Source organism: Passer montanus, unplaced genomic scaffold (assembly GCF_014805655.1).
Source record: "Passer montanus isolate IOZ18808 unplaced genomic scaffold, ASM1480565v1 scaffold76, whole genome shotgun sequence".
NCBI classification, from domain to species: domain Eukaryota; kingdom Metazoa; phylum Chordata; class Aves; order Passeriformes; family Passeridae; genus Passer; species Passer montanus.
In genome coordinates, this window is record NW_024372813.1 from 2,093,735 (window position 1) to 2,116,971 (window position 23,237).

The 23,237-nt window shown below is 48.7% G+C and overlaps 1 protein-coding gene across 2 annotated transcripts in view; it reads right to left on the reverse strand.

The window, feature by feature from the left end:
- The window catches only part of LOC120512684 (vascular endothelial growth factor receptor kdr-like), a 127,022-nt gene extending 104,001 nt beyond the window's left edge, over positions 1-23,021 (reverse strand). For both annotated transcript variants that reach the window (XM_039731264.1, XM_039731263.1), the window contains exon 1: positions 22,294-23,021. In XM_039731264.1, the coding sequence (XP_039587198.1) occupies positions 22,294-22,357 (64 nt within the window). In that variant the 5' untranslated portion in view covers positions 22,358-23,021. The remainder of the gene's footprint in view (positions 1-22,293) is intronic.
- Between the last annotated feature and the right edge of the window lie 216 nt (positions 23,022-23,237).

The following is a 23,237-nucleotide window of genomic DNA, read 5'->3' on the forward strand; positions in this document are numbered from 1 at the left end:
TATCTGAGCTGTGGGCTCTGAAGTGTCCCTAGAGCTCAGAGAGGACTGGGGATGTTTTCCAAGAAAGGCAAGAGCTGACAGAGGAATTTGGGTGAGGTTCTGCTGAATGACAAGTGGATTACAAAGCAACCTCTGACCATGCTCCAGGGCTAAATTCAACTTGCCATCAAGGAACATGACTGTCCAGGGAACACCAAATAATTATGGGAAAGCTTCTCAGAGAGACTCCAGGCCACATTCCCCAAGGTTTCCTGCTTGGAGCCTTGCTGGTGTGAGTCCAGCAGTGATCTCTGCTCCCTGGAGATCCTGCTGTGTCACATAGGCAGCACCACACAAACCCTGGTGGAAGCTGGGCAATCCCCATTCTCAGGCCTTTATTCCTGCTCTCCATCTCTTTCCTCATCCCCTCTTTTCTAAGAAAAAAAATGAGCCTGCATGGAAAGGCTTCTTTGTAAAGAACATCTGTGTCCTCCTGTGTGATGAATCACTGACCTGCAGAAGGAGCAGGCCAGGGGAAGGCCACGAGAGGGATGGAGCTAAAATCAGAGCGGGGAAGGTGGATGGGCAGGGTGAAGCAGAACAAAAGCCCACCCCTGTTAGCATTGTTGGACCATTTCTCCTTGGGCTATAAATCCAGAAGCAAATGAGCCAGAGCCTCCTGAGGTCAAGTCAATTGATGTGCCACACTAAACAGAGATGGATTTGAACAAATACAGGGGTTGGACGTGTCAGGAACATGTGAATGCTCAGTGTCAGTAAAATCTGCTCAGTGGGTAATTACTTTGTTTTCTTAGTTTCTGAGCTCTACCCATTAAGAAGCAATGGGCTGAAGCTGACTTTGGACTTGACGCCGGAATCTGTTTTCGATCAGCTCCGTGCTCTACTTCTGTCGGCTTTGTGTGCCTGTCTCAGGAGGTTTTCCCTTTTTTTCTGGTTTGTTTTGAAGGATAGCAGGTTGCTATTTTGGGAGACAAGATAAAAGCTGTTTGCTGAGATGGGGAGAGGGAACCTAACCATCTCCTTAAAACCGAGCCCAGTTTCAGTTACATTTCCACAGCCCCAGGCGAGGTTTTGTTACCCTGTGCCTGCAGCCTCCCTGGCCAGCCTGGCCTAACTAGGTTTGGTTTCCTCACTGGTTTGCATTAAGCTGGAAAGTACCAATCAGGCCCAGGAACTGGCTGCAAATCATTTGGTGAAATCCTTCTTAATGACAAACTCCATCAGGCCGTGGAGCAGGGCTTCAATCGCTTCCTCAGCCTCCACCGCACTCTTACCCTGACGTGACCCCAACTTCTGCCCTGTTTGTGAGGCTTCTCCACAGCTGTGACATAATGTTTTTGATGGCAGGCTTTGGAGGAATTCTGCTTGTGGCAAAGGAGGAATCTGCTTCGAATTAGCACTGCACATATTTATCAAGTCTGCATAGCATGGCTGCCTGTTGACAAAAATCCCTTCTCCTGTCCCCCACAGGTTCCCACATGAGCTCACTTGACTTGCAAAGGTTTGGAGCTGAAGCAGTTTTTGGTGCCTGGGAGCAGCCCAGAGAAGGGGCAGCAGGTGGGTGATAGTCCAGGTGTGATACCCAGAGCCAGGCTGTGTTGTTAGTGCCAGATCCTGCCTTTTGGGTGGATTTGGGGGTGCCCAGGCACTTCCAGGACTCCTCTGCCGTGCCTGGAGCCGCTCCCTCTCTAACAGGTTGGTTGAGTCGCAGCACATCAGTTCCTCATCTGGAAAAACTGTGGCTCGGGGAAGGGGGTTGCACAGTGACCTGGAAACAGCAGATTTGCTTTGTGGGATCCTGATTTTAAAGGTGCTTTACTGCAGCTGCTTCCAAGAAAAGCAAACATTGCCAGGTACCGGGAGCAGCCCCGGGTCACATTAAAGCCACCTACGCCACTCGGCCAAAGCTGGGCAGGAAATTCTTCTCTCTTCATGTCTAAATATTTAAGGCCTATTTATTTATTTTAATTCCTCTTGTGCATAGGGATAAAAACACAAATCCTTCAAAGGTTTTTCTTATTATGGAAAGCAGCTACAGAAAAAGACTCATCTAAAAATAGCCAGATATTTAGGGCAGCCCCCGGTAGTGGGAGACAGATCCAGAGGCCAGATTCCACCAAGGAACGTGGTGTCCCCAGCATCCTACACTTCCATCCCAACAACAAGGTCATGGCATCGTTGGGATGGGACCGGAAACGCCATCCTGGCTGGAGAAGCTTTCCTGGAAAACTGCTCCTAATCCAGCCACTTTCCATGTAGGATTTTGCCACAGCATAATTTCCTAATGAAAGCTTTTTTTTCTTTTTTTTTTCTTATGAAACCCCAAACTGGTTCTGTTCTTAATATTGACTTCAGAGCAGAAACAACCACGCCACTGTTTGCTTTTCCTAAAAATCTCGCCTCTTTATCCCAAAAGTTTCTTGCAGTTCCTATAGACAGCCAAAATACGCAGTTGCCCTTTGAACAGTAAAATTTGGGTGCTGGGTAGTTAACAAAATCAACAAATATGACTCTAAAAGTAATTAAATGAGGAGGGTTTGGAGCTCTGTCCTGCCTCTCTCTTGCAGAGGATCCAAAGCTGGTAAGGAATACAGATCTATATGGAAATGACTAAGAAGAAAGGGAATTATGAAAGTTCAGTGAGCACTGAATGAAAGCAAAATGAAAACTGGATGTCACCAAGAAAGAAAAATGTCACCATTTGAATTCAGGAGGAGAAAAGCACCAAGGTGAGAGATGAAAGAATAATGCAAATCCATGCAGGCAATTAAATTAAAAAGGTTCCTTCCATCCTGATTCCACACATACAGCCTTGATTTGCTGCACTAAGAATTCAGAGAACTAATCCCAGAAATGAAATCCAGATCTGAGACCCTGCAGAATAAACAAACAGATTATCAAGCTAGAGCCAGCCTTTGCTGGGGTTCCTCTTGCAGAGTTCTGCTCCCTCTTGTCTTGATTAATCACTAAAACTTTTGGTGCTGCACATGAATTTTGGCCTGGCAGAGGTGAACTGTGGCTCTCAGGGGTTTCTGCATGTGCTGATGGAAACCAGCAGGTTCCTGGTGCCCCTTGCTGAGCAGGGGGGTGTTTGTGAGGTGTGGCAGGGCAGGAGGGGGAAGAACACTCACTGCAGGCAGACAGAATTGCTAGAAAAGCACATAGGAATGGGTTTGAACTTTCCCTGGATGTGCAGGACGTTCCAGAGGTGCCTGGATCTGCATGGCCAGGCCGAGCCAAGCCCAGTCACTGGCACAGCCAACAACAAGCAACACTTGGAGTCACAGGAACACTCTTGGGTTCCAGCTGGAAAGGGAGGCTCAGCATTTTGTTGCACTCTTAAGCTATCAAAATGTTTATATCAATTGAAAACAGGCTCTTGGGGGAGAGTATAAAAACAGGGATGAATTTTGAGGTTGAAACCTCAGCTGCCAAATTGTAAAACCCTTGGCTGGAAGGTCTCAGGGTAGAAAGCACTGTGCAGGATTAACTGCATAGCAGTGGTTCAAACAGGAGCCATCAGAATAAAGAGAGCCTTCAGGAGGCATTTCTTTTGGGCTCTAGAGCAAGGCCAAAGCATGGAAGCAGCTCTGGGAGGAGAAAAACACTGCTGGAGAGTAAAAAAAGCTGTAGGTCAAGCCCCAATCCTGCAAAACTTGTTCACAGGTGCTGCTGTGCTGACATGAACATCTGTGCAGTGGGAAGAGCCCTCTGAGGCCAGGCAGAGGCAGCAGGAAGAGATCCTGATGTGGGGCAATGGCTCTGAATGTAAGGGAGGTTTCCCCCACAATGCACTGAAATTAAGGAAAGTTTCCCTTGCAATGGCTCTGAAATTAAGGGACAGTTTGCTCTGTGGTGGCACTGGAATTTAGGGATGTTCCCCCCACAGTGGCACTGAAATTAAGGGATGTTGCCCCCACAATGGCACTGAAGTTAAGGGACAATTTCCCCTGTGATGAAACAGAAACTCTTTGTGCTCACATCACCATGGGAGGAAGCACAGCAGATCACTTTTTGTAATCTTAATTCAGTTGAGCTATTTTAAAACAATGAGTCCCTAACCTCAGTATTAGACCTGTTTAGCTTCTTATAAATCTTTCTAAAAAGGGTTCTGTTTGTTCATTTTTCAGTGTTGTTTGGCCTTTGGCCATCAAATACAGTTGATCTGGTGAGATTTAATGGATTGAGGATATCAGAAAAGCAGGAATTCATAGTGATGCTGAAGTGTGAGTGCCCCTCACCCCGTGGCAGAAGTGCCAATGTTTGGGTGCAATTCCAGCCTGATTCCCATCATTTCACTCCTGAGCAAGGACAGATTTGCCCCTGCTCTCCCCAAACTCCCACAGCAGTGACAACCCCGAGTTAACAATGCTGAGCATGACCTGTTTACTGTTTGGAAATGAGTAATTCTCTGCATGATTCATCTCTCACTGTCTTTGTTGTTCCTCAGAGCAGCCATGGAGGAATTTTAGCGGTGGTATTTTATTCCTGCAGCCAACAGGGCAACTTTCTCTTTTCCCCGGTTTCCAGAAAAATGTGGGTGGTTGGTAAGGAGACACAGAGAAAGAAGGAAAAATTGGCACATTTCCTTGGAATTCTCCAGTTCTGAGCTGGATTAGAGCCCTCCTTGTGTTCTGTAGGGACTTTATCCCTCTTGACACAACCTCTTAAGCCAGGGAGGTGCAGTGGGGGCAGAACACAGCCACAATCTCAACCTGTCCAGCCTCCCCTGGGGTTTTATTCACCAGTGGAACCAGATCCTTCACAGTTCATCCAAACTGGCTCTTGAGCTGGAAGCAGCAGTTTGACCTCATCAACATCCCATTTTCCAGGTGGCATTCTCCAGCCTGACCACGTGCCTCCCTGGACTGACACAAGGTCCCATTGTAGTTGAAAGGGAAAATAATTCAGATATCTACACTCAAGCAGAAGGCAATGCAAAGCTCATGTAGGACCCTGCCATTTGCAAACTCCTGCAAAATGCTAATTTCTCTGTTCCACTGCTGATTCCCTAAATGAATGTTTATTGTTGAAGACCTGAATCCTGAGGATTTGGAGAGCTCTAATGTGCAAATCTTTCCCTTTCTCATTAAGCCTGGTTGTAGCTGGGAGGTTTGGGATCTGCAAGCTCTGCTGACCCTCCAGGACAGCCACAAGAATAGGGAGGAAAGGAAATCCAAATATAAAATCAGCTCAATGTTCTTGTCTCCCTCACCATGGGAGTTATGTTCCTCTCCCTCTGTCTTCACCCAACTCAGGGCACTTTGGTGAGCCCTCCATGCAAAGGATTAATCCAAAGTTGAATGGTTTTTGATTTAAAATGGGAAGACGATAAAATCTGCAGCTGCAGCTCTTGTGTTTTCTTACAGAAATGCTCACCCCACTCCTGGGCATGACTCAGCACAAGACAGAAAGGTACCTCCAGGTACAGAATCCTTGAGTGGCTCATTTGGGTTCCAAATCCCAGTGGGGCTCCTGGAGGGGCTCACAGCTGAGGGATCCCACCCTCACTGCCCTCTCTGATCCCGTTCCAGCCCAGGACAGGCACTCAGTGTCCCACAGCGTGCAGGGGGAGCTTTCAGGGGAGGCAGGAAGGATCCAGAGTCATCCCAAATCAAACCCATTCCCCATGGATTCCACCCATCTCCCACAGATCCAGGGAGAGCATGCCACCTGCTGAGATTTGGGGCCACTCCTTGGAGTTAGCTCTATTTTGCTGTGCCATGAGCTGTTCTTCCCAAAGCAGAGCCCAGCTGGCACCTCAAACCCCTGGGGAGTTTTTGGGGGCAAAGCTTGGAGCAGGTGGATTCCCCCCAGCCATTCCTGGGGATTCATTGTGCACATGCACCCAGCCCCTCTTTCTTCTCCTGAAGTGCTTTCATCTCTCCTGGTTTTAAAGAAACCAGGGCTGGCCCCACCCTGCTGTACAACTGCAGGGCTATTTACCACTTGGAGAGGAAATCCCATGTCACAACCCCTTGGAGCACAAGGAATAATGTCCGGAATTCCTTTATCTGTGACCAGGCCTGCCTCACAGGCTCTTTCCTGTCACTTAAGTGTACACAAATATATTCTTTTCTTTTGTCAAGGCAAAGGGCCCAGATTTTAATGATGGTTTATTAAAAAAGAAAAGGTTTTGGCAAGACTCAAGAACAAACGTTCTCTGACTTTGGGACCTTTTGTTCTTCAAGGTGAAAAGTGACTATAAAGAATAAGGAAAATTGAGTCACTGGTCCTTGCCCTCCATAGTAAATTTGACCTCCACTGTTTTTACAGCGCCTAAAATTGGTGTCCTGGGCTAATCAGGGAAGTTAAAGTGAAAAGCCTCTCTCCAGGGCTGCTCTGCAAGGTGATATTTTCTGAAGTGATCAAAATGACCCTTTGAGCACTGCGGATTTGTACCCTCAGCTCCAAGGTTTCTGTCCTTGCCTTTGTGCCAGACTCTGCCTGGCTGGAGGTTGTGCTTGTCCGTTTGTCTGTCAGAGGCATGGAGTGAGAGGTGCTGATTGGACACAATCTGGGGGCAGGGCTCCCTTCCTGAGAGGAGGGGAAGGAGTGGGATGCAGCATGTGCTGAAATGTCTCCTTGCACATGGGTGCAGCCATTCCCTGCACCTGCCAGGCTCACACTTTGGAAAAGAGGATCAGAGACTCCCAGGAATGGCTGAGCCATCCTCCCAGAGCCCCTTTGTGCTGGCAGGACCAGCTGGAACCCCTCAGGGATACCTGCCAGCATCCCAAGCACTGCTGGGGCCACTCCCACCTTCCACAGAACAGTGCAGAGACCACCAGCTCCAGGCCAGAGGAGAGGGAAATCTCCAGCAGGAAACCCCTGGGAGCAAGGAAGTCACAGCAGAAATATTGGCACCAGTGTTCTGAGGGAGGCGGGGAAGCAGGCAGGGGAGGAATCTTTCCAGGAAAAGAACATTTGCATCAGATACTTCCAGAAATAAAATATCAGAGAAATGTTCTGAATACTGGCAGCTCTGCCCTGCTTTGCCCCACCACTCTTTTAAGTCCTTCTCAGAAAAGTGCTGATCCTTCAGTGTGGAGCCCCTCATGCAAAAAGAAGTGCAAGTGCCAACAGGGACCACAGAGCAGCCCCAGCTGATCCCTGGCACCCTCCTGGCACTGCTGGCGATGGCAGGAAGCTGCAGCCTTGTTGCAGGACAAAGAACCCAGCAGCTGGAGTTTGCTGGCTCTTTATGGATATTCCTCCAGCACACAGGCAGTGCCAGATGTGCTGTCCTTGATTCATGTGCTCTGTGTTTGATGTCTCCCATCAGAACCAGCCTTGGACTGCATCCAGCAGCTAAACTGGTTTTAAATATTTTTAAATGTTTGGGCAAGTCTGTGATTGGCAAGAAGCTGTCCCTCCCTCAGCATCCTTCCCAGCTGAGGTGCAGCAGCAGCTCGGAGCAGGCACAGATGTTTTCTGCACAGGAGGAACGTCCCGTGCTCTCACTGAGCTGCTGCTGCTGAAACAAACCTCCCAAGGAGGGGGATTTTGGCAGGAGGGGACCTTGCAGGGGCTGAGAGCTGAGTGTTCACCCAGGGATGTGTCTGTGTGCTGGAGCACAGCAGGAATTACAGCTGCTCTTATCTGGGTGCTGTCAGTGCCCGGGGCACCAGGCAGGCACAGCGAACCCACCACCCTGCCTGCAGGGGATAAATCCCACTGCTCCCGGCCTCCTGGCAGGGGGATGCTGAGGAATAGCTCATTTGGAAGCCTGGCAGTTGTAAGGCTTGATTTTCCTTTGCCCTCTGTGTTGTGGGGCACAAAGTGTGCGTGGAGCAGAAAGGACCCGTGGTCAGGCAGGGCTGGAGAGGCTGGATCCATGGGGTTTTCCTTGCTGTTGGACAAGCTCACTCGTTTCTTTCTCTGCTTCCTGAGTGACCCACGCTCCCTGAACAGGCCCAGCAGGCCCCTGGCTTTGTGCAGGGTGTCCTGAGCAGGGCTCTGTGTGCTGTGGTGGGATGTCCCCAGTGTCACAGCCCTGTCCTGCCCACCTGGCCAAGGAGCTGTGCCAGGGCAGGGAAAGAAATCCTGGCTCAGAAATCCTCCTAATCCTGTGAGAGCCCAATTCATGCAAATCAAGGTGGCTTAGTCCATTCCATTCCCTACTCTGTCACTTTGCAGTTGGTGGCAGTGATTTAAGGCCACTTTACTCAGAATTTGGGCTTTCCCCCCCCAGCTTTATTTGCCTGACCTTGGCGTTCCAGTCTGCTGCAAGGAGGAGATGAAGCCATGTGTGACAAACCATCCAGGCTGATGTTTGCTGGGATGGGTCACAGATTTTCCTGCCCTGTGTCAAAGGCACCCCAGCAGGGACAATGCCAGCACTGTCCCAGAAGGAGACACCCCTCCTGTGCAGACATTTCCCTGGAAATTGCCGTAAATTCACAGTGTTTTGGAGAGCTGGGACTGCTGTGCCACTCAAGGAGTTCTCAGTGTCACCAGCCCCGTGGCTCTGACAGCACAGTCCTGATTTTGGGTGCACGTCCCACAGGAGCTCACAACCTGACAGTGCTCGGATCACTCCTAAAGGCAGGCAAGCACCATAAACTCAGCCCAAAATCCCCAAATTTGGGGCAGGGGTGTCAGAAACACCTCCCTGTTTTATATCCTGCCCGATATCTGCTTTTGAACCAGGTCATGAGAGATTGTTATTCCCAGCAGAGGGTTGCCTTGTTGAAATGTGGAATTTTTCAGGAATTTTTCATTAACATTGGCTCTGGCAGATAAAATACTGGCCATGCCAAAGACAACATGCTTGGGAATATGCTGCTCCTGAGCACAAAGATACTGTCCCTCAGCACTGCAGCCCACCCAGCACATGGGCTGCCCCAGTGACAAAGACAATAACAGCCTGGAAGCTGATAATGCCCAGGAATTTTGCTTTTCCTATGTATTTTCATCTTCATTAGAAGACCAGAGTGGCATAGTCCAGTGAACACTCATTTTTGGTGCTCCCTTTTCAGTGAGAGAATTTGCTTGGTAGGAGATGAAGCAGTTGCAATTCTATCAATGGATGCACAGATCAGCTTTGTGACTCTGCATTAGTTTGGTTGTTTTCACATGAAAAAAGAAAAGAGAGAGAATATTGGTCATGCATAAGCAAAGCAGGGGCTGAAGGGGTGCTGAGGGTTCAGGAGCTTTGCTGGGCTGGTTTCACAAACTTTGCCACAGGATGGGTGAGGAGTTCTGACAGCGAAGGTGGATAAACCCATCCGTGCCTGGCCTGCCCCTAATCCCAGTCCTGCCCCCCTCAGGGCCCAGCTCCAGCACCCCTCCTGGCCTCCCTTTGTCCTGTCCTCCCAAGATATTTCATATCTACTGGACACAGAAATGTGTTCTTAAAGCAAATACCTATAGTTCTGCTGCTTGGGAAAAACAAAACACATCCAAGGAGGAACAATGTCTCTTTTTTTCTTTCTTCCCACCCTTCCTCATGACACAATATTAACAAATATTAATACAAGCACTGAAGCTTTCATACTGAGCTTTCAGATTATCTGTAAATGGGTGTCTTGTTTGTATCTGTGTGTTATTAATCTTTTGTTTTCTGCATGGCTGTGCCCACCCAAATCCAAAAATGAGCTGGTACTTAAGGTACTCAAGCCTTAACTTGGGTAGAGGCAGCTTTTGTAAGGAAACATCCATGGCTGGGAAAGGACAGCATCAAAATGGCAATAATTACAATAGTAATAATAGTAATAGTAATAGTAATAATAATAATAATAACAACAACAATAATAATAATAACAACAATAATAATAATAGTAATAGTAGTAGTAGTAGTAGTAGTAGTAGTAGTAGTAACAACAGACTGCAAGGGGCAAGGAGGAACTCAGGCTGGATTTTGAGCCCTGGCTGGATGCTGCTCAGCTGCAATGTTCTGCTTTTCCACAAAAGCGTGCAGATTCCAGAACAAGTGAGCTCCTAGAAGGGGAATTTCTCCTTTGGATTCTAAAGTCCAATAAGCCAATATTCCCTTGAGCAGTGTGATGCCTGCAATCACCTTATTTCTACTGCTGAAAGCAGCAAGGGGCTGTTTGAGGGCTCCAAGGAGGAGGGAAAACTCCTCCTGACCAGCCCAGGTGGCACTCCAGGCTCATTAAACAGCTCTCCAAGAGGCACCTCCAGTGTGGGGGGATGAGAACAACCCCTCAGCCCTGAATCCTCTCACTCTGAGAGCCTCTCAGTGAGGGAATCCATCAGATCAGGGCTGGAAATCAGCTTTGCAAATTCCTCCATGCCAGAAGAATGAAAACCAAGAACCATTTTGATGTTGTCCTTTCTCAGCCATGGATGTTTCCTTACAAAAACAACCACATCTTGGGACGTGGTTGCAGCTGGAGTGCCTCTGCACCATGCAGGTGTGGGTGTGGATGCCGTGGATATTTCACCATTCAGGAGGCTGAGGAGGCACCACAGTAGGAGAAATTCCAGGAAAAAATGTAGCTTTGCAAGCCCCGAGCATCCCTGCCAGGGATTTCTGCCAGTTCAGGCCAGGCCCAGCACAGTCCTGGTCCTCACAGCCTGAAATGCCTCCCTGTCCCTGCAGCTGCAGGTGGGTTTGTCTCTGGTGGTGGCAGTGAAAGATGAAGAAAATCTCCTGCAGCTCCTGAGCTGCTTTTTCTGTTCCAAACATTGATCGCTCCATCCCTCCAGGGAGGAAGGGAAGGACCAACCTCCCTGATTTACAGAGGGGCAGAGGCACAAAGGCAGGAAAAACCTGTGCTGCAGGGAGGAATGCAAGGCCAAAATGCACTGGAGACTGAGGGGGGCACCTGCAAACCTCAGTGCAGGGCCTGAGCAAAGCACCCACACTGCAGGGAGCAGGGCTGGGGTCACACAGACTTTTTATGGCAGATTCTGGGTGTTCCTCCATCCCACCCTGCTGCAGCCCCCCAGCTGGAGTCAGTGCTGCCCTGGGGTGTTTGCCAAAGGGCAGGGACAGAGCTGAGTCACTTCAGCCTCACCTGAGCTCCCTGCTGCTTTGGAGCACAGCCCCAGCAGAGCCAAACCCCACAGACCTGGCCTGGCCCCTCTGTTCCCAGTGCTCCCAGTCCAGAGCATCCCTCAGTGCTCCAGCACAGCTGCCCTGAGCATTTCCACTCCAGGTCTCTGCCTCTCTTCAAGAGCTGTTTGGGCAAAGCTCTCAGGCACAGGCTGGGATTGGTGGGGTGTCCTGTGCAGGGACAGGAGCTGGACTGGATGATCCCTGTGGGACCCTTCCAACCCAGGATATTCTCTGATTCTGTGTTTCTGTGATTCTGTGACTGATTTTGTGGTTCTGCAGTTCTGTGATTCTGTGATTCTGCAATTCTGTGATTCTGCAATTCTGTGATTCTGTGGTTCTGTGATTCTGCAGTTCTGCAGTTCTGTGGTTCTGTGACTCTGTGGTTCTGTGATTCTGCAATTCTGTGATTCTGCAGTTCTATGATTCTGTGGTTCTGTGATTCTACAGTTCTGTGATTCTGTGATTCTGTGGTTCTGTGATTCTGCAATTCTGCAGTTCTGTGGTTCTGCAGTTCTATGATTCTGCACTTCTGCAGTTCTGTGATTCTGTAATTCTGTGATTCTGCAGTTCTGTGGTTCTGTGATTGTGTGTTCTGTGGTTCAGAGGGGCTGCCTGTCACCCAGAATGTTTAACAAGGCAGCAGCTCAAGGCAGAGGAAGACATCAAACCAATTGATGCCTGAATTTGTGCTCCTGAGAATGCAGAGGAAATGCAGCCCCAGTGAGCTGTACAAGCACAGAAAGTTAATGTATGCTCGTTTGTATATCTGCCCATTGTCCAGGGGAACTCTCCACTTCCTCTGGGGATCAATAATGAATAGACCTATAAGGGAATGTTGTGGTGGCAGCAATTTCTCTTTTCCTACCATTTAACTCAGAACAATATGGAACCAAAACAACAAGGCAGCCTTTCAAAGGCTGGCAGTACAATGCACCCTATAGGACACCAACCATTAAACTGAAGAGCACGAGGGAGACCTTTGCCCTGTGGATGCTGAGAATTCCTCTCAGTTCCTTTATCCTGAGAATTCCTTTATCATCCCCAGTGCAGAAGATCAGAGTTTGAGATACTCTCCTTACATCCCACCACGCCCAAGTGTCACTACCCCGCTTTCACTACCAGCAGATGGCAAGGGCAGAACTGAGATAAGCAAAAGAATTTAAAACAGGAAAGATGACTGAGTTGGGCTGCTCTGAGCTCTCCTCTCTCTCTTTAAGTCTGGCTAGCTTAGCTCTGAATTGAAGGAGACTTCTGGTGACACCAGATGTATTGGTCAGCCTGGGAATTCAAGAATCAGCAGCCCCCCCAAAAAAAAGACTCTGCAAGGCTTTAGTCTCATGATTGATTCAGGTGAAATGTTTGTCCTGAACCACACGTATCAATATTGTCTATCATTGCTATTCCAGGGATGCAAAATGAAGGAGTTGGCACTCTATCAGAAATGTCCAGACCCTGCAACAGCAGTCCCAGAGTCACTGGACAAAGGCTTTGGTGTTTGCCTCATGCAGAGTGTGCAGTGCTGGACCCTGGATTAAAGATTACACTTGGCACAGGTAGGCAGAGAGGGAGAAGCTCAGAGTTGCACTGCTCAGTGCCAGAGCACAAATCCAGGTAGTATTTCAAAGCCTACATTAATTTTAAAGTACAAAGATATTGCAGAGTGGAAGGGCAAATGGCCTTGAACAGCGGCTGTGCCAGCAATCCTCCATGGAAATCAAAACCAGCTCAGCTTTAGCTTCGCCACTAATCTCACTCTGAGCACAGAATTTTCATCTCTACTGCCCTGATTTTCTCCTGAGTGCTAGACAGGTTTGGCAAATGAAAAGTGAGATTTATACCCAGGCAAAACTCCTGTCCTCTTTTTTTGTCCTTCTGCTACAAACCCACCAGAAAACCAAAGGTTCTGTCCTGGAGAAGGTTAAAATAAATTGGGCACATATTCCTGGGATGGGAGAAGGAAAACCTTTCACTAGGGAGCATCAGCCTGTGCTTGTAGACCTGTGGGACGTCGTGGTGCCTGCCTGGGGAGCCTGCCCTGCCTGATATCGTGCACCAGCTCTGACACCCACACACAGCATTAGGGAATAAGGCTGGTAGTTTATTTTTAATAGCAATATAACCACAAGAGTTGTGCACAAAGCTCCAGAGAGAGCAACCTCTGTAACCAGTGATGCCTTGTGGAGGCTGCCCTAGAACAGAGGCTGGACAGAGCTAAGAATAAAGCAGGGATTTATTAAAAGGATCTCCTCCATGGATCCACCTTGGGCAGCACAAGAGCCCAGCCAGGGCTGCACCCAAGATGAACCAAAATGGGCACAAAAATCCCTGACTGGTCATGGGGTCTGTCACTTTTATCAGTTCTGCTCCATTTGCATATTGGAGTTAATTGTCCAATTACAGCTCCAGCCCATGCAGTCCCATCCTTCTTGTTTTTCTCTCTCCAGCCCACATTGTTTGTGCTCTTGGGCCTGAATTTGGATCATTTGTCCTTGGTCCCCAGCTAGAGCAGGAATTGTTTTGTCTCCCTGCTCTCCCTGCAGAGCTCACCATCCCATAATATGAAGCCCAGAGCCACACAGTAAAGCAGCTCAGAATCTGAAAAACATAAAAGCTAAAACCTGAAGCATCATTAGAAGAAGGCTTCATTACTTAATGACTTATCAAATTAAATTTATAATGGCATTTCACAAAGTGGGTCTGAGTATTACTTTTCAGATACAAAGTTGACAACAATTAAAAAGGCAAAATGGCTGATTTATACAAGAGATCAGAATAGATAAAAGAGATCAGAACAATCCCATAGGAATAATAAGGAGAAATCAGCCTTGTAAAAACAATGGCAGAATTCCTGATGGGAACTGTTTGGAGCAGGATGGGAGAACCTTTGACAAGCCCTGCTGATCAGCCTCCTGTTTTCCTGAGTTCCCCTTCCCAGGGAGTCCCTCCATCCCAGGAACTGTCCCAGATGGGTTGTTCATTTCACCCTGCACATCTCCCATCAGAGCAGGGCTGATCCTGCCCAAGCTGACCCAGAGAACTGAGCTCATGTCTGTTTGCCTGCTTGGGAAAGCCGGGAGAAAACATTCCAAAGGTGAGAACACCACAGCCATTCCAAAGCTGTAAATCCATCACTCTGCTGGCTTGGTTCATCTCCTTGCTGATGGATCAGGGGATGAAGCAATAAAACTGTTCACAGAACCATCAGTGCCTTCATGCTAACACCTGGCCTTGCCTTCCCATTATCCTTGGAAAAGGCCCCACTGGGTGGGATGAGCTGGGACAAACCCAAAATGAGATGGGCCAAGAGCAGGGAGCTGCCCCAGGCAGTCCCTCCTGCCACACTCTGCTCCCTTCGTGCTGACACAGGATTCTAGGGATTCATCACTCTCCCTGGGAATTCCTCTTGAGCCAAACCCTTCTGCTCTGTCCTTACTCAACAGAAAATCTGCCCAGACTAAAGGGAAGTTGTTCAAAGCATGGGAGTCTCCAGGACTGAGCAGAAGAGGATCTGTGCAGCCAAAATAAATGTGAGGAATAGCAGCAAGGTTCCTGTGCTGCCTCACACAACTGGCTCAGCTACACTCTGGCTTTCCTTCACCACTGGAAAAGAAGCAGGTTATTTTGCTTTCTCACAGTGAAGCAAATCAAGACTTTTCCAGAAAGATCAGTAAGATCTCTACCTTTATAAAACATGCAGTGTGGGAGCAGCTTTCAGTCTGCCTTTTTTCCCCCCAGATTCCATCACAAAATGTGTAAACAGCCAGAAGAAAATAAATGTTCTGAGCCATACAATGGACAATTCAAAGACAGGCTATTGTCTTCAGCCAAGCACAGCCTTAAACCTGTGTGAGCAAGAGGCAAAGCTTGTCCCGAGTGTGTAAACATGAAAATAACTCAGACATGATCCATTTCCAGAGAAAAAATGTGGCAGGCCAAAAGGTTACCTGATTCTCTCTGCTTTACACTGTGTAATAGCTTAAATTGTGTTTTAAAGGTCCTCAGGCTGACATCATTGTTTACATTGACTTGAATCATTCTTTAATTGTAACAAACCCCTTCCAAGCAGCCCAGCTCGGTGCTGCTGTGTCATGCAGAGAGCTGACACCACTGCCTTGCCTCATCCACATCCAGAAAGAGCTGGGGAGAGAGGTCTTGTGTCAGAAACAGAGCTGGGAAAAGAGACCTTGCCTCAGAAAGAGATGGGAAAAGAGACCTTGCCTCAGAAAAAAGTTGGGAAAAAAGACCTTGCCTCAGAAAGAGCTGGGAAAATCATTTCTCCCCACACCTGTGTTCTGCATTATTCTTTCTCCTGATGCTCCTCCTGGGTGAGGAAGCACAGCAGTGGAAGCTCCTGAAGTCCCTTCCTTTCCCTCTGTAAATCATTATGAACTGAGGAGTGAAGCAGCAGTGGGTGCCCTTCCAAGGGAGGGGGTGTCCCAGTGGCCCAGTGGGCACCTGTGGGATTTATTGTTCTGCCAGGAAAGGCAGAGAGACCCGGAGCTTTGCAGGAGGAGCTCCCCAGAGCTTCACTTGCCTCCTCCCAGCACCTCCCTGCTCTGAAGGGCTCTGGGCGAGCTCTTCCAAGGCTTTCCCTGCTCCTGGAGAGAGGATTGCCCACACCAAGGGCTTCCAAGTGCTACTGTGGGAGGTGTGTGACGGCTCCTGCGGGAGCTGCTCCTGGCAGCTGCATCAGCGAGTGGAGAAGCAGAGGGAAAATCACATTTTACAGCTCTTGGGGGACACTGTGTAGGAGGTGTCTGCACATTAAAGGTCTGGAATGCTGACCTATGCACTACCCAGCTCTAAAGTCAGGGAAATGCAGGCTCGGGAGCAGCTTTCAGGGTGATCCCTATTGCTACAGAGCCTGTTCAGTGGCTGTGAGGGAATTGAGGAGGAGATTCTGGGCAGCCCCACTGCAGCTCCTGGGCACTGGGAGGAAATTGCTCTGAGTCCTAAACGAGTTTCTTCAGCCCTGATTTCATTTAATGAGCTCTGCACGGAGAGCAAACAGGATGAACACCTCCCAGCTCGGCTGATTGTGTGTGTGTGTGTGTGGAGCAGCCCTGGGAGCAATCCCGTTTTCCTCAGGGCTGTAGGGGAATGGCCACAGCAGCCCCGCGGTGCTCGGTGCTTTTCCTGCGAGCTGACCCCGCTGTATCCGTGAGGAAGAATTCCAGGTGAGCCATTGCTGAGCTGGGGGCTCGAAGGAAGCAAACATTTTGGCTGAGGTGCTTTAGGTTCGTGGTGATTTTGTAAAAATGGAACAGGTAATGACAGGGTCAGGCTTCCTTGACCCTCAAATCAAGAACAATCCCGGCAGGGCTGAAAACTCCCCTCTCCACTTCCTTGGCAATCACGTTCCCACAGTTCAGAAAAACACAGGAAGATCTAAGGAAACCTATGTGGAAATCAAGAAGACAAAGGCAAGTGATCTGAAAATAGAAGGCTGGTCCATATATTTCCTTTACATTCTGGGCCTCGGCTTGGGTTTTGGCTGAATTTTGAAACTTTGAGGGCCACGTGCTTGTGCCATTCCCTGCAGGGCACAAAGGAAAAGTGAGTTTTTCAGACTTCCATAATTTGCAGGGTTAGATGAGGTTCTGTCCTTGTTACTCATTAAAAAACTTTCCTGCTCAGAGACAAAACAAGAGCCCTGGTCACACACACCCTGTATTTGAGATGTGACCCCTGCTGCTTTTCCAGATACTGGGGGGACTTGCAAAAATTATTGTAAAAATGTAGTGCAGCAGGAACACAAAAATCTGGCAGAAAACAAGAGCTTCAACTGTGGGTCTCAAGCAGTCCCACTTTGTTTTGTTCAGAAATCTCTGCACCAGGAAGAATTATAAAGGCAAAATTAATTTTGGGACAGAGAAGAGAGACTGTGCAGACCACTGGTGTGGAAGGGCTGGGAAATTCCTCTTGGCTTCTCCTAATGTAAAAATTCAAGGAATCCTGAGCCCTGAGGGGAGTTTAGGAGACATCCAGGAAAGGGGGGGGAGCAGGAGAGGGATGTAGGATGTAGTGGGGACATAAAGTATGTGCTGCAAAGTCAGACTAATCCAAGGGCTTGGGGACAGGGTATTGCAGTGACTCATGAGGATGTCCACGGACTACTCACTCTCCATCACAAAACAGTTGCTGGATTGCTCCCTGTCCATCAGAGAGCAAAGCTGTGTTCCACTGCTGGTAAGGGACAGAAGTTAGCAGTGGCACAGGGCAGCAGCTCAGCTCCCTCGTGCCAATCCCTGCTCCCATTCCCACAGCCTTTGGAAGCGTGTTCAGCGCTGGCAGGGAGGAATTTCCACAGAATTCCTGGGATTGACACATCAATTTGGCACAGCCAAATTGATTGGGATGGGCATCCATCAGTTGATCATTGCAGCCTCAGGAGATCAGGCTGATCCTGATCCTTCCTCCGTCCCCACTGGAGGAAGCAGCTCCTGGCTGAGCCTCTGAGGTCACAGCTCGTGCAGAAACCTTGATTCCTCTGATTTGTGCTGATCCTGCCTTGCTCCTGATGAGTGCCAGCTCTGCTCCTGGACTCCTGCTCCCTGGGGAAAGCCTTCTATTAAATGCCATTTCCAGATAAAAACCTTGACTGGTGGATTTCGGCAACTTCTACTCACTCTATGTGGCCTTAAAAAGAAAAACTAAAGAGGTGCCTAACAGGGAGCTCAGTTCTCTGTTACACACATCTTACCCAGCTTTTTTTGGGCAGCCAGTTGTCCTGGGGGCTGTGACTGGGGACAGCTGGATGGAAATGTCCTGGTGGGCACTCAGAGCCCTCGTGCCCTGCCAGCCACCAGAGCTGCCTTCTGAAGGAAAGCACCAGGACACATTTATTTCAATCCTCGCTGTTCTTTAGATACTCCAGTATCCCGTAATTACTCCCACTCCTAATTCCCATTCCAGTGCCATCAGGCTGGTTTGGAGGAAAAAGGAAAGGTGGATCAGAGGCAGCTCCAGAGGGAGCAGTGGAGCTCAGGGGGCTGTGTGTGCTCCAGGGGCTCCTCGTGCTCCCTCTCGAAGTCCAGCTGCCTCTGGAAACCTCCTGGGCACCTCTGCCAAGTGCAGCTGGCTGCTGCTGCCCCCAGAACTCTGCAGTGAGAACTGAGAGCATCTTCTTCGTGCCCCCTGTCCTTTTTAGGGTGCCCAAGTGACCCTTCCTGCATCACACCCTGCAGATGTCTCGGGAAGGACCAGATGTGAATCATCCCCCAACAGATGTGCGACAGACCAGGTTTTCACCCTCTCCAAACTGCACGGCTGATCTGGGAGAAAAACCCCCAAAAAGCTCAGATCACCTTCCCCTGCTCTACCTGAGGAATCTCCTGTGGGGCTTGGAAACCTTCTGTTTGTGTGCATAAACTATTATTATTAATAATAATAATAATAATTTTATTAATAATAATTGTTGTTATTATTATTGTTGTTTTGTTGTTGTTATTGTTATTATTATTACTATTATTTCTATTATTATTATCATTATTTTATAGATTAATTAATATAATAGCATATTATATATTATAAATTATATATAATGTATAATATAATATATTATAATATATGCTATATACTATATTATATATAATATATATTAGGTATTATATATTATACAGTAGATATTATATAGTAGATATAATATATTATATAGAATATATATTATTATTACTATTCTATTATATTATTAACAACATAAGTACTCAGCCCAATCTGAGATATTAATTCAAAGTGCAGTAGATTGAGCTATCACTTTATACAAATAATTTGTCATAAAATGAACAATCCAGGGAATGTGTGAAAGGGCAGAAATGACCCAAATGGACCCCATTGCTCTTACTCAAATCAGACCAATGCCCACAGATAAATATTTTGTACAAGTTTTAAAGACAATAATGCAAGTTCTTACAGCAGAAACCTTTGACAAACAATCTGATTGGTTTCCTCAGTGTTCTTTTGGGTACAATACAGTTTTTTAGAAGTTCAGGGAGTATTCAGAAATACTTGACATTTTTTTTCCTTGCCTTAAATGGCTGAATTGGAATAAAGAGATTTCCAGTTGGTTTCGAATGTGGCAGCTTCAGCAGGAGGCTCATATATCACCAGCCTAAAAAAGGCTCCTCTGCTTTTTATAACATTTTCCCACAGTAAAGCAAATGCTTAGGAATAACACCAGTTAGGACACACATTTTTTGGGAAAACAACCCCTCGGTGCCTCTGCCCTGGCACAGCCACACTCATCCTGCTGCACTCTGTGACCATCCTGGCTGGAAAACCAGGAGGAATCTGAGCTCCAGAAGCTTTTATCTCCTGATCCATGGCTTAATTGAAATCTCTGTGTTAACAAGCTTCATTGCCCATCCAGTATAATCAATTTGTAGAAGACATTGCAAAGTTAAACAACAACAGAAAAATCAATTTCAAACGTGCTTTCATTTCAAAGCCATCAGGCAGAACCTGATTTTATTCTTCAATCGTTAATAATTTCCAGTTAAATAATCTTTAAATATAAAATCTTTAAAAATAAAACAATCTTTAATAATTTCCAGTTAAATGACTGAAATGGCTGAGTTTATTCCAATACCCAAAAGGTGCCTTGGACTGCTCAGATATTAAAAACCTTCTGGTGATCATGTCAGTGGGTAAAAGAGACTGATTTTTTCATGCACAATTTAAGGGGTAAGAATTTCTTTGCAGATTGTTTTTGCAAGGGCAGATTGTGAACCACCCCACTCCATAGCTCAAACCTGTGGCAGCTGTTGGCATCTGCACCTTCATTAAATCAGGGTCACTTCTGAGCAGCAAGACCCCAACCAGCTCTGAGGAGTTGAAAGAAGCTGAGCAATGAGCAAAAGGAAAGTGGAAATGTAATGATACTCAGGGAACTAAATGAGGACATTTAAGGTGTATTTAGAGCTGTATTTTAGAGTAAGGTGGGAAATCACTGGGATGATGCTTGTATGGTCTCTTTCCCCTACTGAAAGCAACAAATCAGTCAGGAATTCCCCAAAGGAAACCTGGATAAATGTAGTGGCCAGAATTTCATCAGTTTCATTACTGGGGATGAACTTGGAGGGAAAAGTGGCTGAGGAGTCGATGCCTTGGCACTGAGCAGCTTTCACAGTTGTAGGACATTCCTTCTCTCTGCATTGCTGATGGAATTGTTTGGGAATCAGAGTCATCCTCCCCAGCACAGCCCTGCCTGACTTTGGCCACAGAGATCCCAGGCAAGGTGTAACTACAGCTGAGGGGTAAATCCAGGCTTTGGGAGGTGGAGCAGAGCTGCACTGAGCTCGGGGAGCAAGGTGGTGAGGAGCTGACTCCTCAGCAACACCAGCGCCATCCCAAATCCTCCTGGCCCTGTCTCCCCCTGGCTTCCAGCCCAATGAGGGCACCCAGAGGCTGTACTGATGTTTTATCTTCCTAAAGATGAGCCAAGCTCCTGACATCCCCAGGGCTGCTCCAGCGGCACCTCTGGGCACAGGGATGCTCCTGCCTCCCTCCCTCTGCCACAGGATGCAGACTTTGCCTTCTCTGTGCCTGGCACTGATGGCAAAAGGAATCTGGACCAAATTCCAAGGTTATCAGGGCTGAAATGATTAGGAAAGGAACCTGGTGAGGAAGGACCTGAGCAGTCCTGAAATGTGGGCAGCATCTCCAGCCAGGATTTTCCCCCTGAACTCCCTGTGCTCCACTTCACCCCGAGCCTCAGGAGCACTTGGGCACTCCACGTTTTCTCCCATCTCCCACTCCCTCGTTATTATCCCTCTGATCCACCAAATCCTGTGGTGATTTATGCCTCTGAAATCCACACTGGATTTTGGACAACTTTTCCAGACTGTGCAGAGGTTAGAGCTCCCAAAGCGTGCAGCTGGCTGCTGCAGCACGTGTCAGGCAGCTGGAGCACACCTCAGGAACCCTCCCAGTGCCCCCAAGGTGTGGGCACTGCTGGCTGACCGGGCAGGGACACATTCCCCGGGGACACCATGGATCCTGAGGATTCCTGCTGCAGGGGCTCCTTGCCACCTGCCAGGTTTGCTGCTTCAGCTTCTCCTGGAAAAGCTGGACAAGCCCTTTGGAGCACAACCTCAGGCTTAGTTATTTATTCTGCAGGTGACTGTGGGGAAGATGTGAAATTCCCCAGGGTTTGTGCCTGCCAATCATTCCCTTTCTGCAGAAGGAATACATTAAATCCCTAAACGAATCCAAAAAAATCAAGGACAGTGATGCTTCACAGTGTTTCCAGAAGCTATCCACTTAACTGTGAAAATATAATATGCTGAAGAACAACAGCCTCGTGCTGTGCAATACATCCACTACCCAAGAACATGAAAAAGTCCTTTCTGTCAGAAGGAATTCCCCAATAAACAAGAGCCCATCTCCCTTACACAATTTGCAGCGTCATGAATGAATAGCTCAGTAATCCAGCAAAATCCTCATGCTTAATGAGATAATGAAAAGTCATACGGCAGATGGAAAAGCTCTCCCAAATCTCATTAACCTGCCTCTTGGCTTTTCTGATAGCAGCAAAAATTGGGAATAAATCTGGGGGAACAGGGAGTTTGCTGCAAAGGAAAATGAGTTTTGGAAAGCAGGGGATCTAACCTGGCACCTGGGCTGAGAAGGGGAAGGAAGTGAAGAAGCACCACGTGTACAAAAATTGAAATATCAAAGAACCAATATTCAAAAACTGAAATATCAAAGAATCAGAACTGGAATATCAGAGAGAATGCCCGTGATGTCTGTGCCCACAGCTCCAGGATAAGCCCCAGGATAACGGGATAGCCCAGGTGCTCCCAGACAGCTCCTCCTTTGAGAGCCTCAGCTCTGCTCGAGTGATCAAACACAACCAAAACCCTCCCACATCGGGGGGAAAAAGCCACAAATTGGTGAACACTCACAAGCTGTTATTTCTAACCAAGAGGCCAAACCTCGAGGGGGAACACCCATCAAAATCTGACCTTTGCGTGCGACACCTTCAAGGAGGTTTAGGTTTTTTACCTCAATTTCCCCAGATCACTTTTAACGGAGGCGTGAACCCCGAGCCTTTGGGGACGGAGCGGTGGCACCTGCCCTCTCAGGTGGGTGACACCTCCCGGGGCCGCCGGAGGAGCACGAAAAGCGGGGGAAAGCGGGGAAAAGCGGGGAAAAGCGGGGAAAAGCGGGGAAAAGCATCACGGAGCGCTCCCTGAGGCCCCGAGGGGCGGCCCCGGGGCAGCCCCGCCGTGCCCCTGCCCTGGCACCGGGACGCGGGCGGCTCTTACCGTGCAGCAGCAGCAGCCCCTGGAGGGCACAGACGGCCAGGAGGGCGCTGGCCCGGGGCAGCATCCCGGGGCCGGTCCTGCTGCGCCTCCCGAGCCCGCTGGAGGAGTTCAGAAGTTTTCCTTCGCAGCCACAAGTTTGGGGAAGCCGGAGCGGGGAGGGACGAGGCGCGCAGCTCCCACTTGTTGATCCCAGTTAAATTGTTCTTGCCATTCACCGCTCCATCCCGGGGCTGCGGGCTGTGTTTGCCGTCCCTTCTTCCCGACGTTCTCAGTTTTTTTCCTTCACCCCCTTTCCGCAATCACCTTTTTCCTTCTTTCCCCCCGTTTCTCCAATCCCTGCGGTGTCCTTGCTGTGCCTCAGGAGCCTCCCCAGCCCTCCCGGCTGGCGCGGAGTCACTCGAGGGGTGAAAAAGCAAAGCAGAAACACCAGAAAAAGTTTGGCAAAAACTTTCCTGCGCTCGCTGCTGGCGGCTGTTTGGACAAGGTGGCAGAGCCTCCCCTGAGATGGGCTCCTCCAGGGCGGTGCAGGTGGCGGCGGGAAGGACAGACAGAGGTCTGTCAGGAGCAGGGGGAGCTGCCCGAGCCCAGCTGGCTCTACCTGCCCGGGGGCACCTGCCCGGGGCGGGCAGCGGGGCAGCGGGGCCGGGGCATGGCCGGAGCCCTGGCTCTGTCTCTGCCTGTCCCCCTCCCCTCGCCTCGCCGGGGCTTTCGCAGGGAAGTTTGATGCGAGCCCGAGATTCTTTATAGGGACAGGAAAAAAAAAAAAAAAAAAGGAGGAAGGAGAGACGTCACCAGCCGAGGCGAGGGGACTTCACTCTCTCTCTCTCCCTCCCTGTCATTTCACAGAGCTCCTGGGCTTCCTGTGGCTGCTGCCCAGATGGGGCAGAGAGGGAATTCCAGCAAAGCCCTGCAAAGCCGGAGCTGGGGGATCAGGTGGCACCACC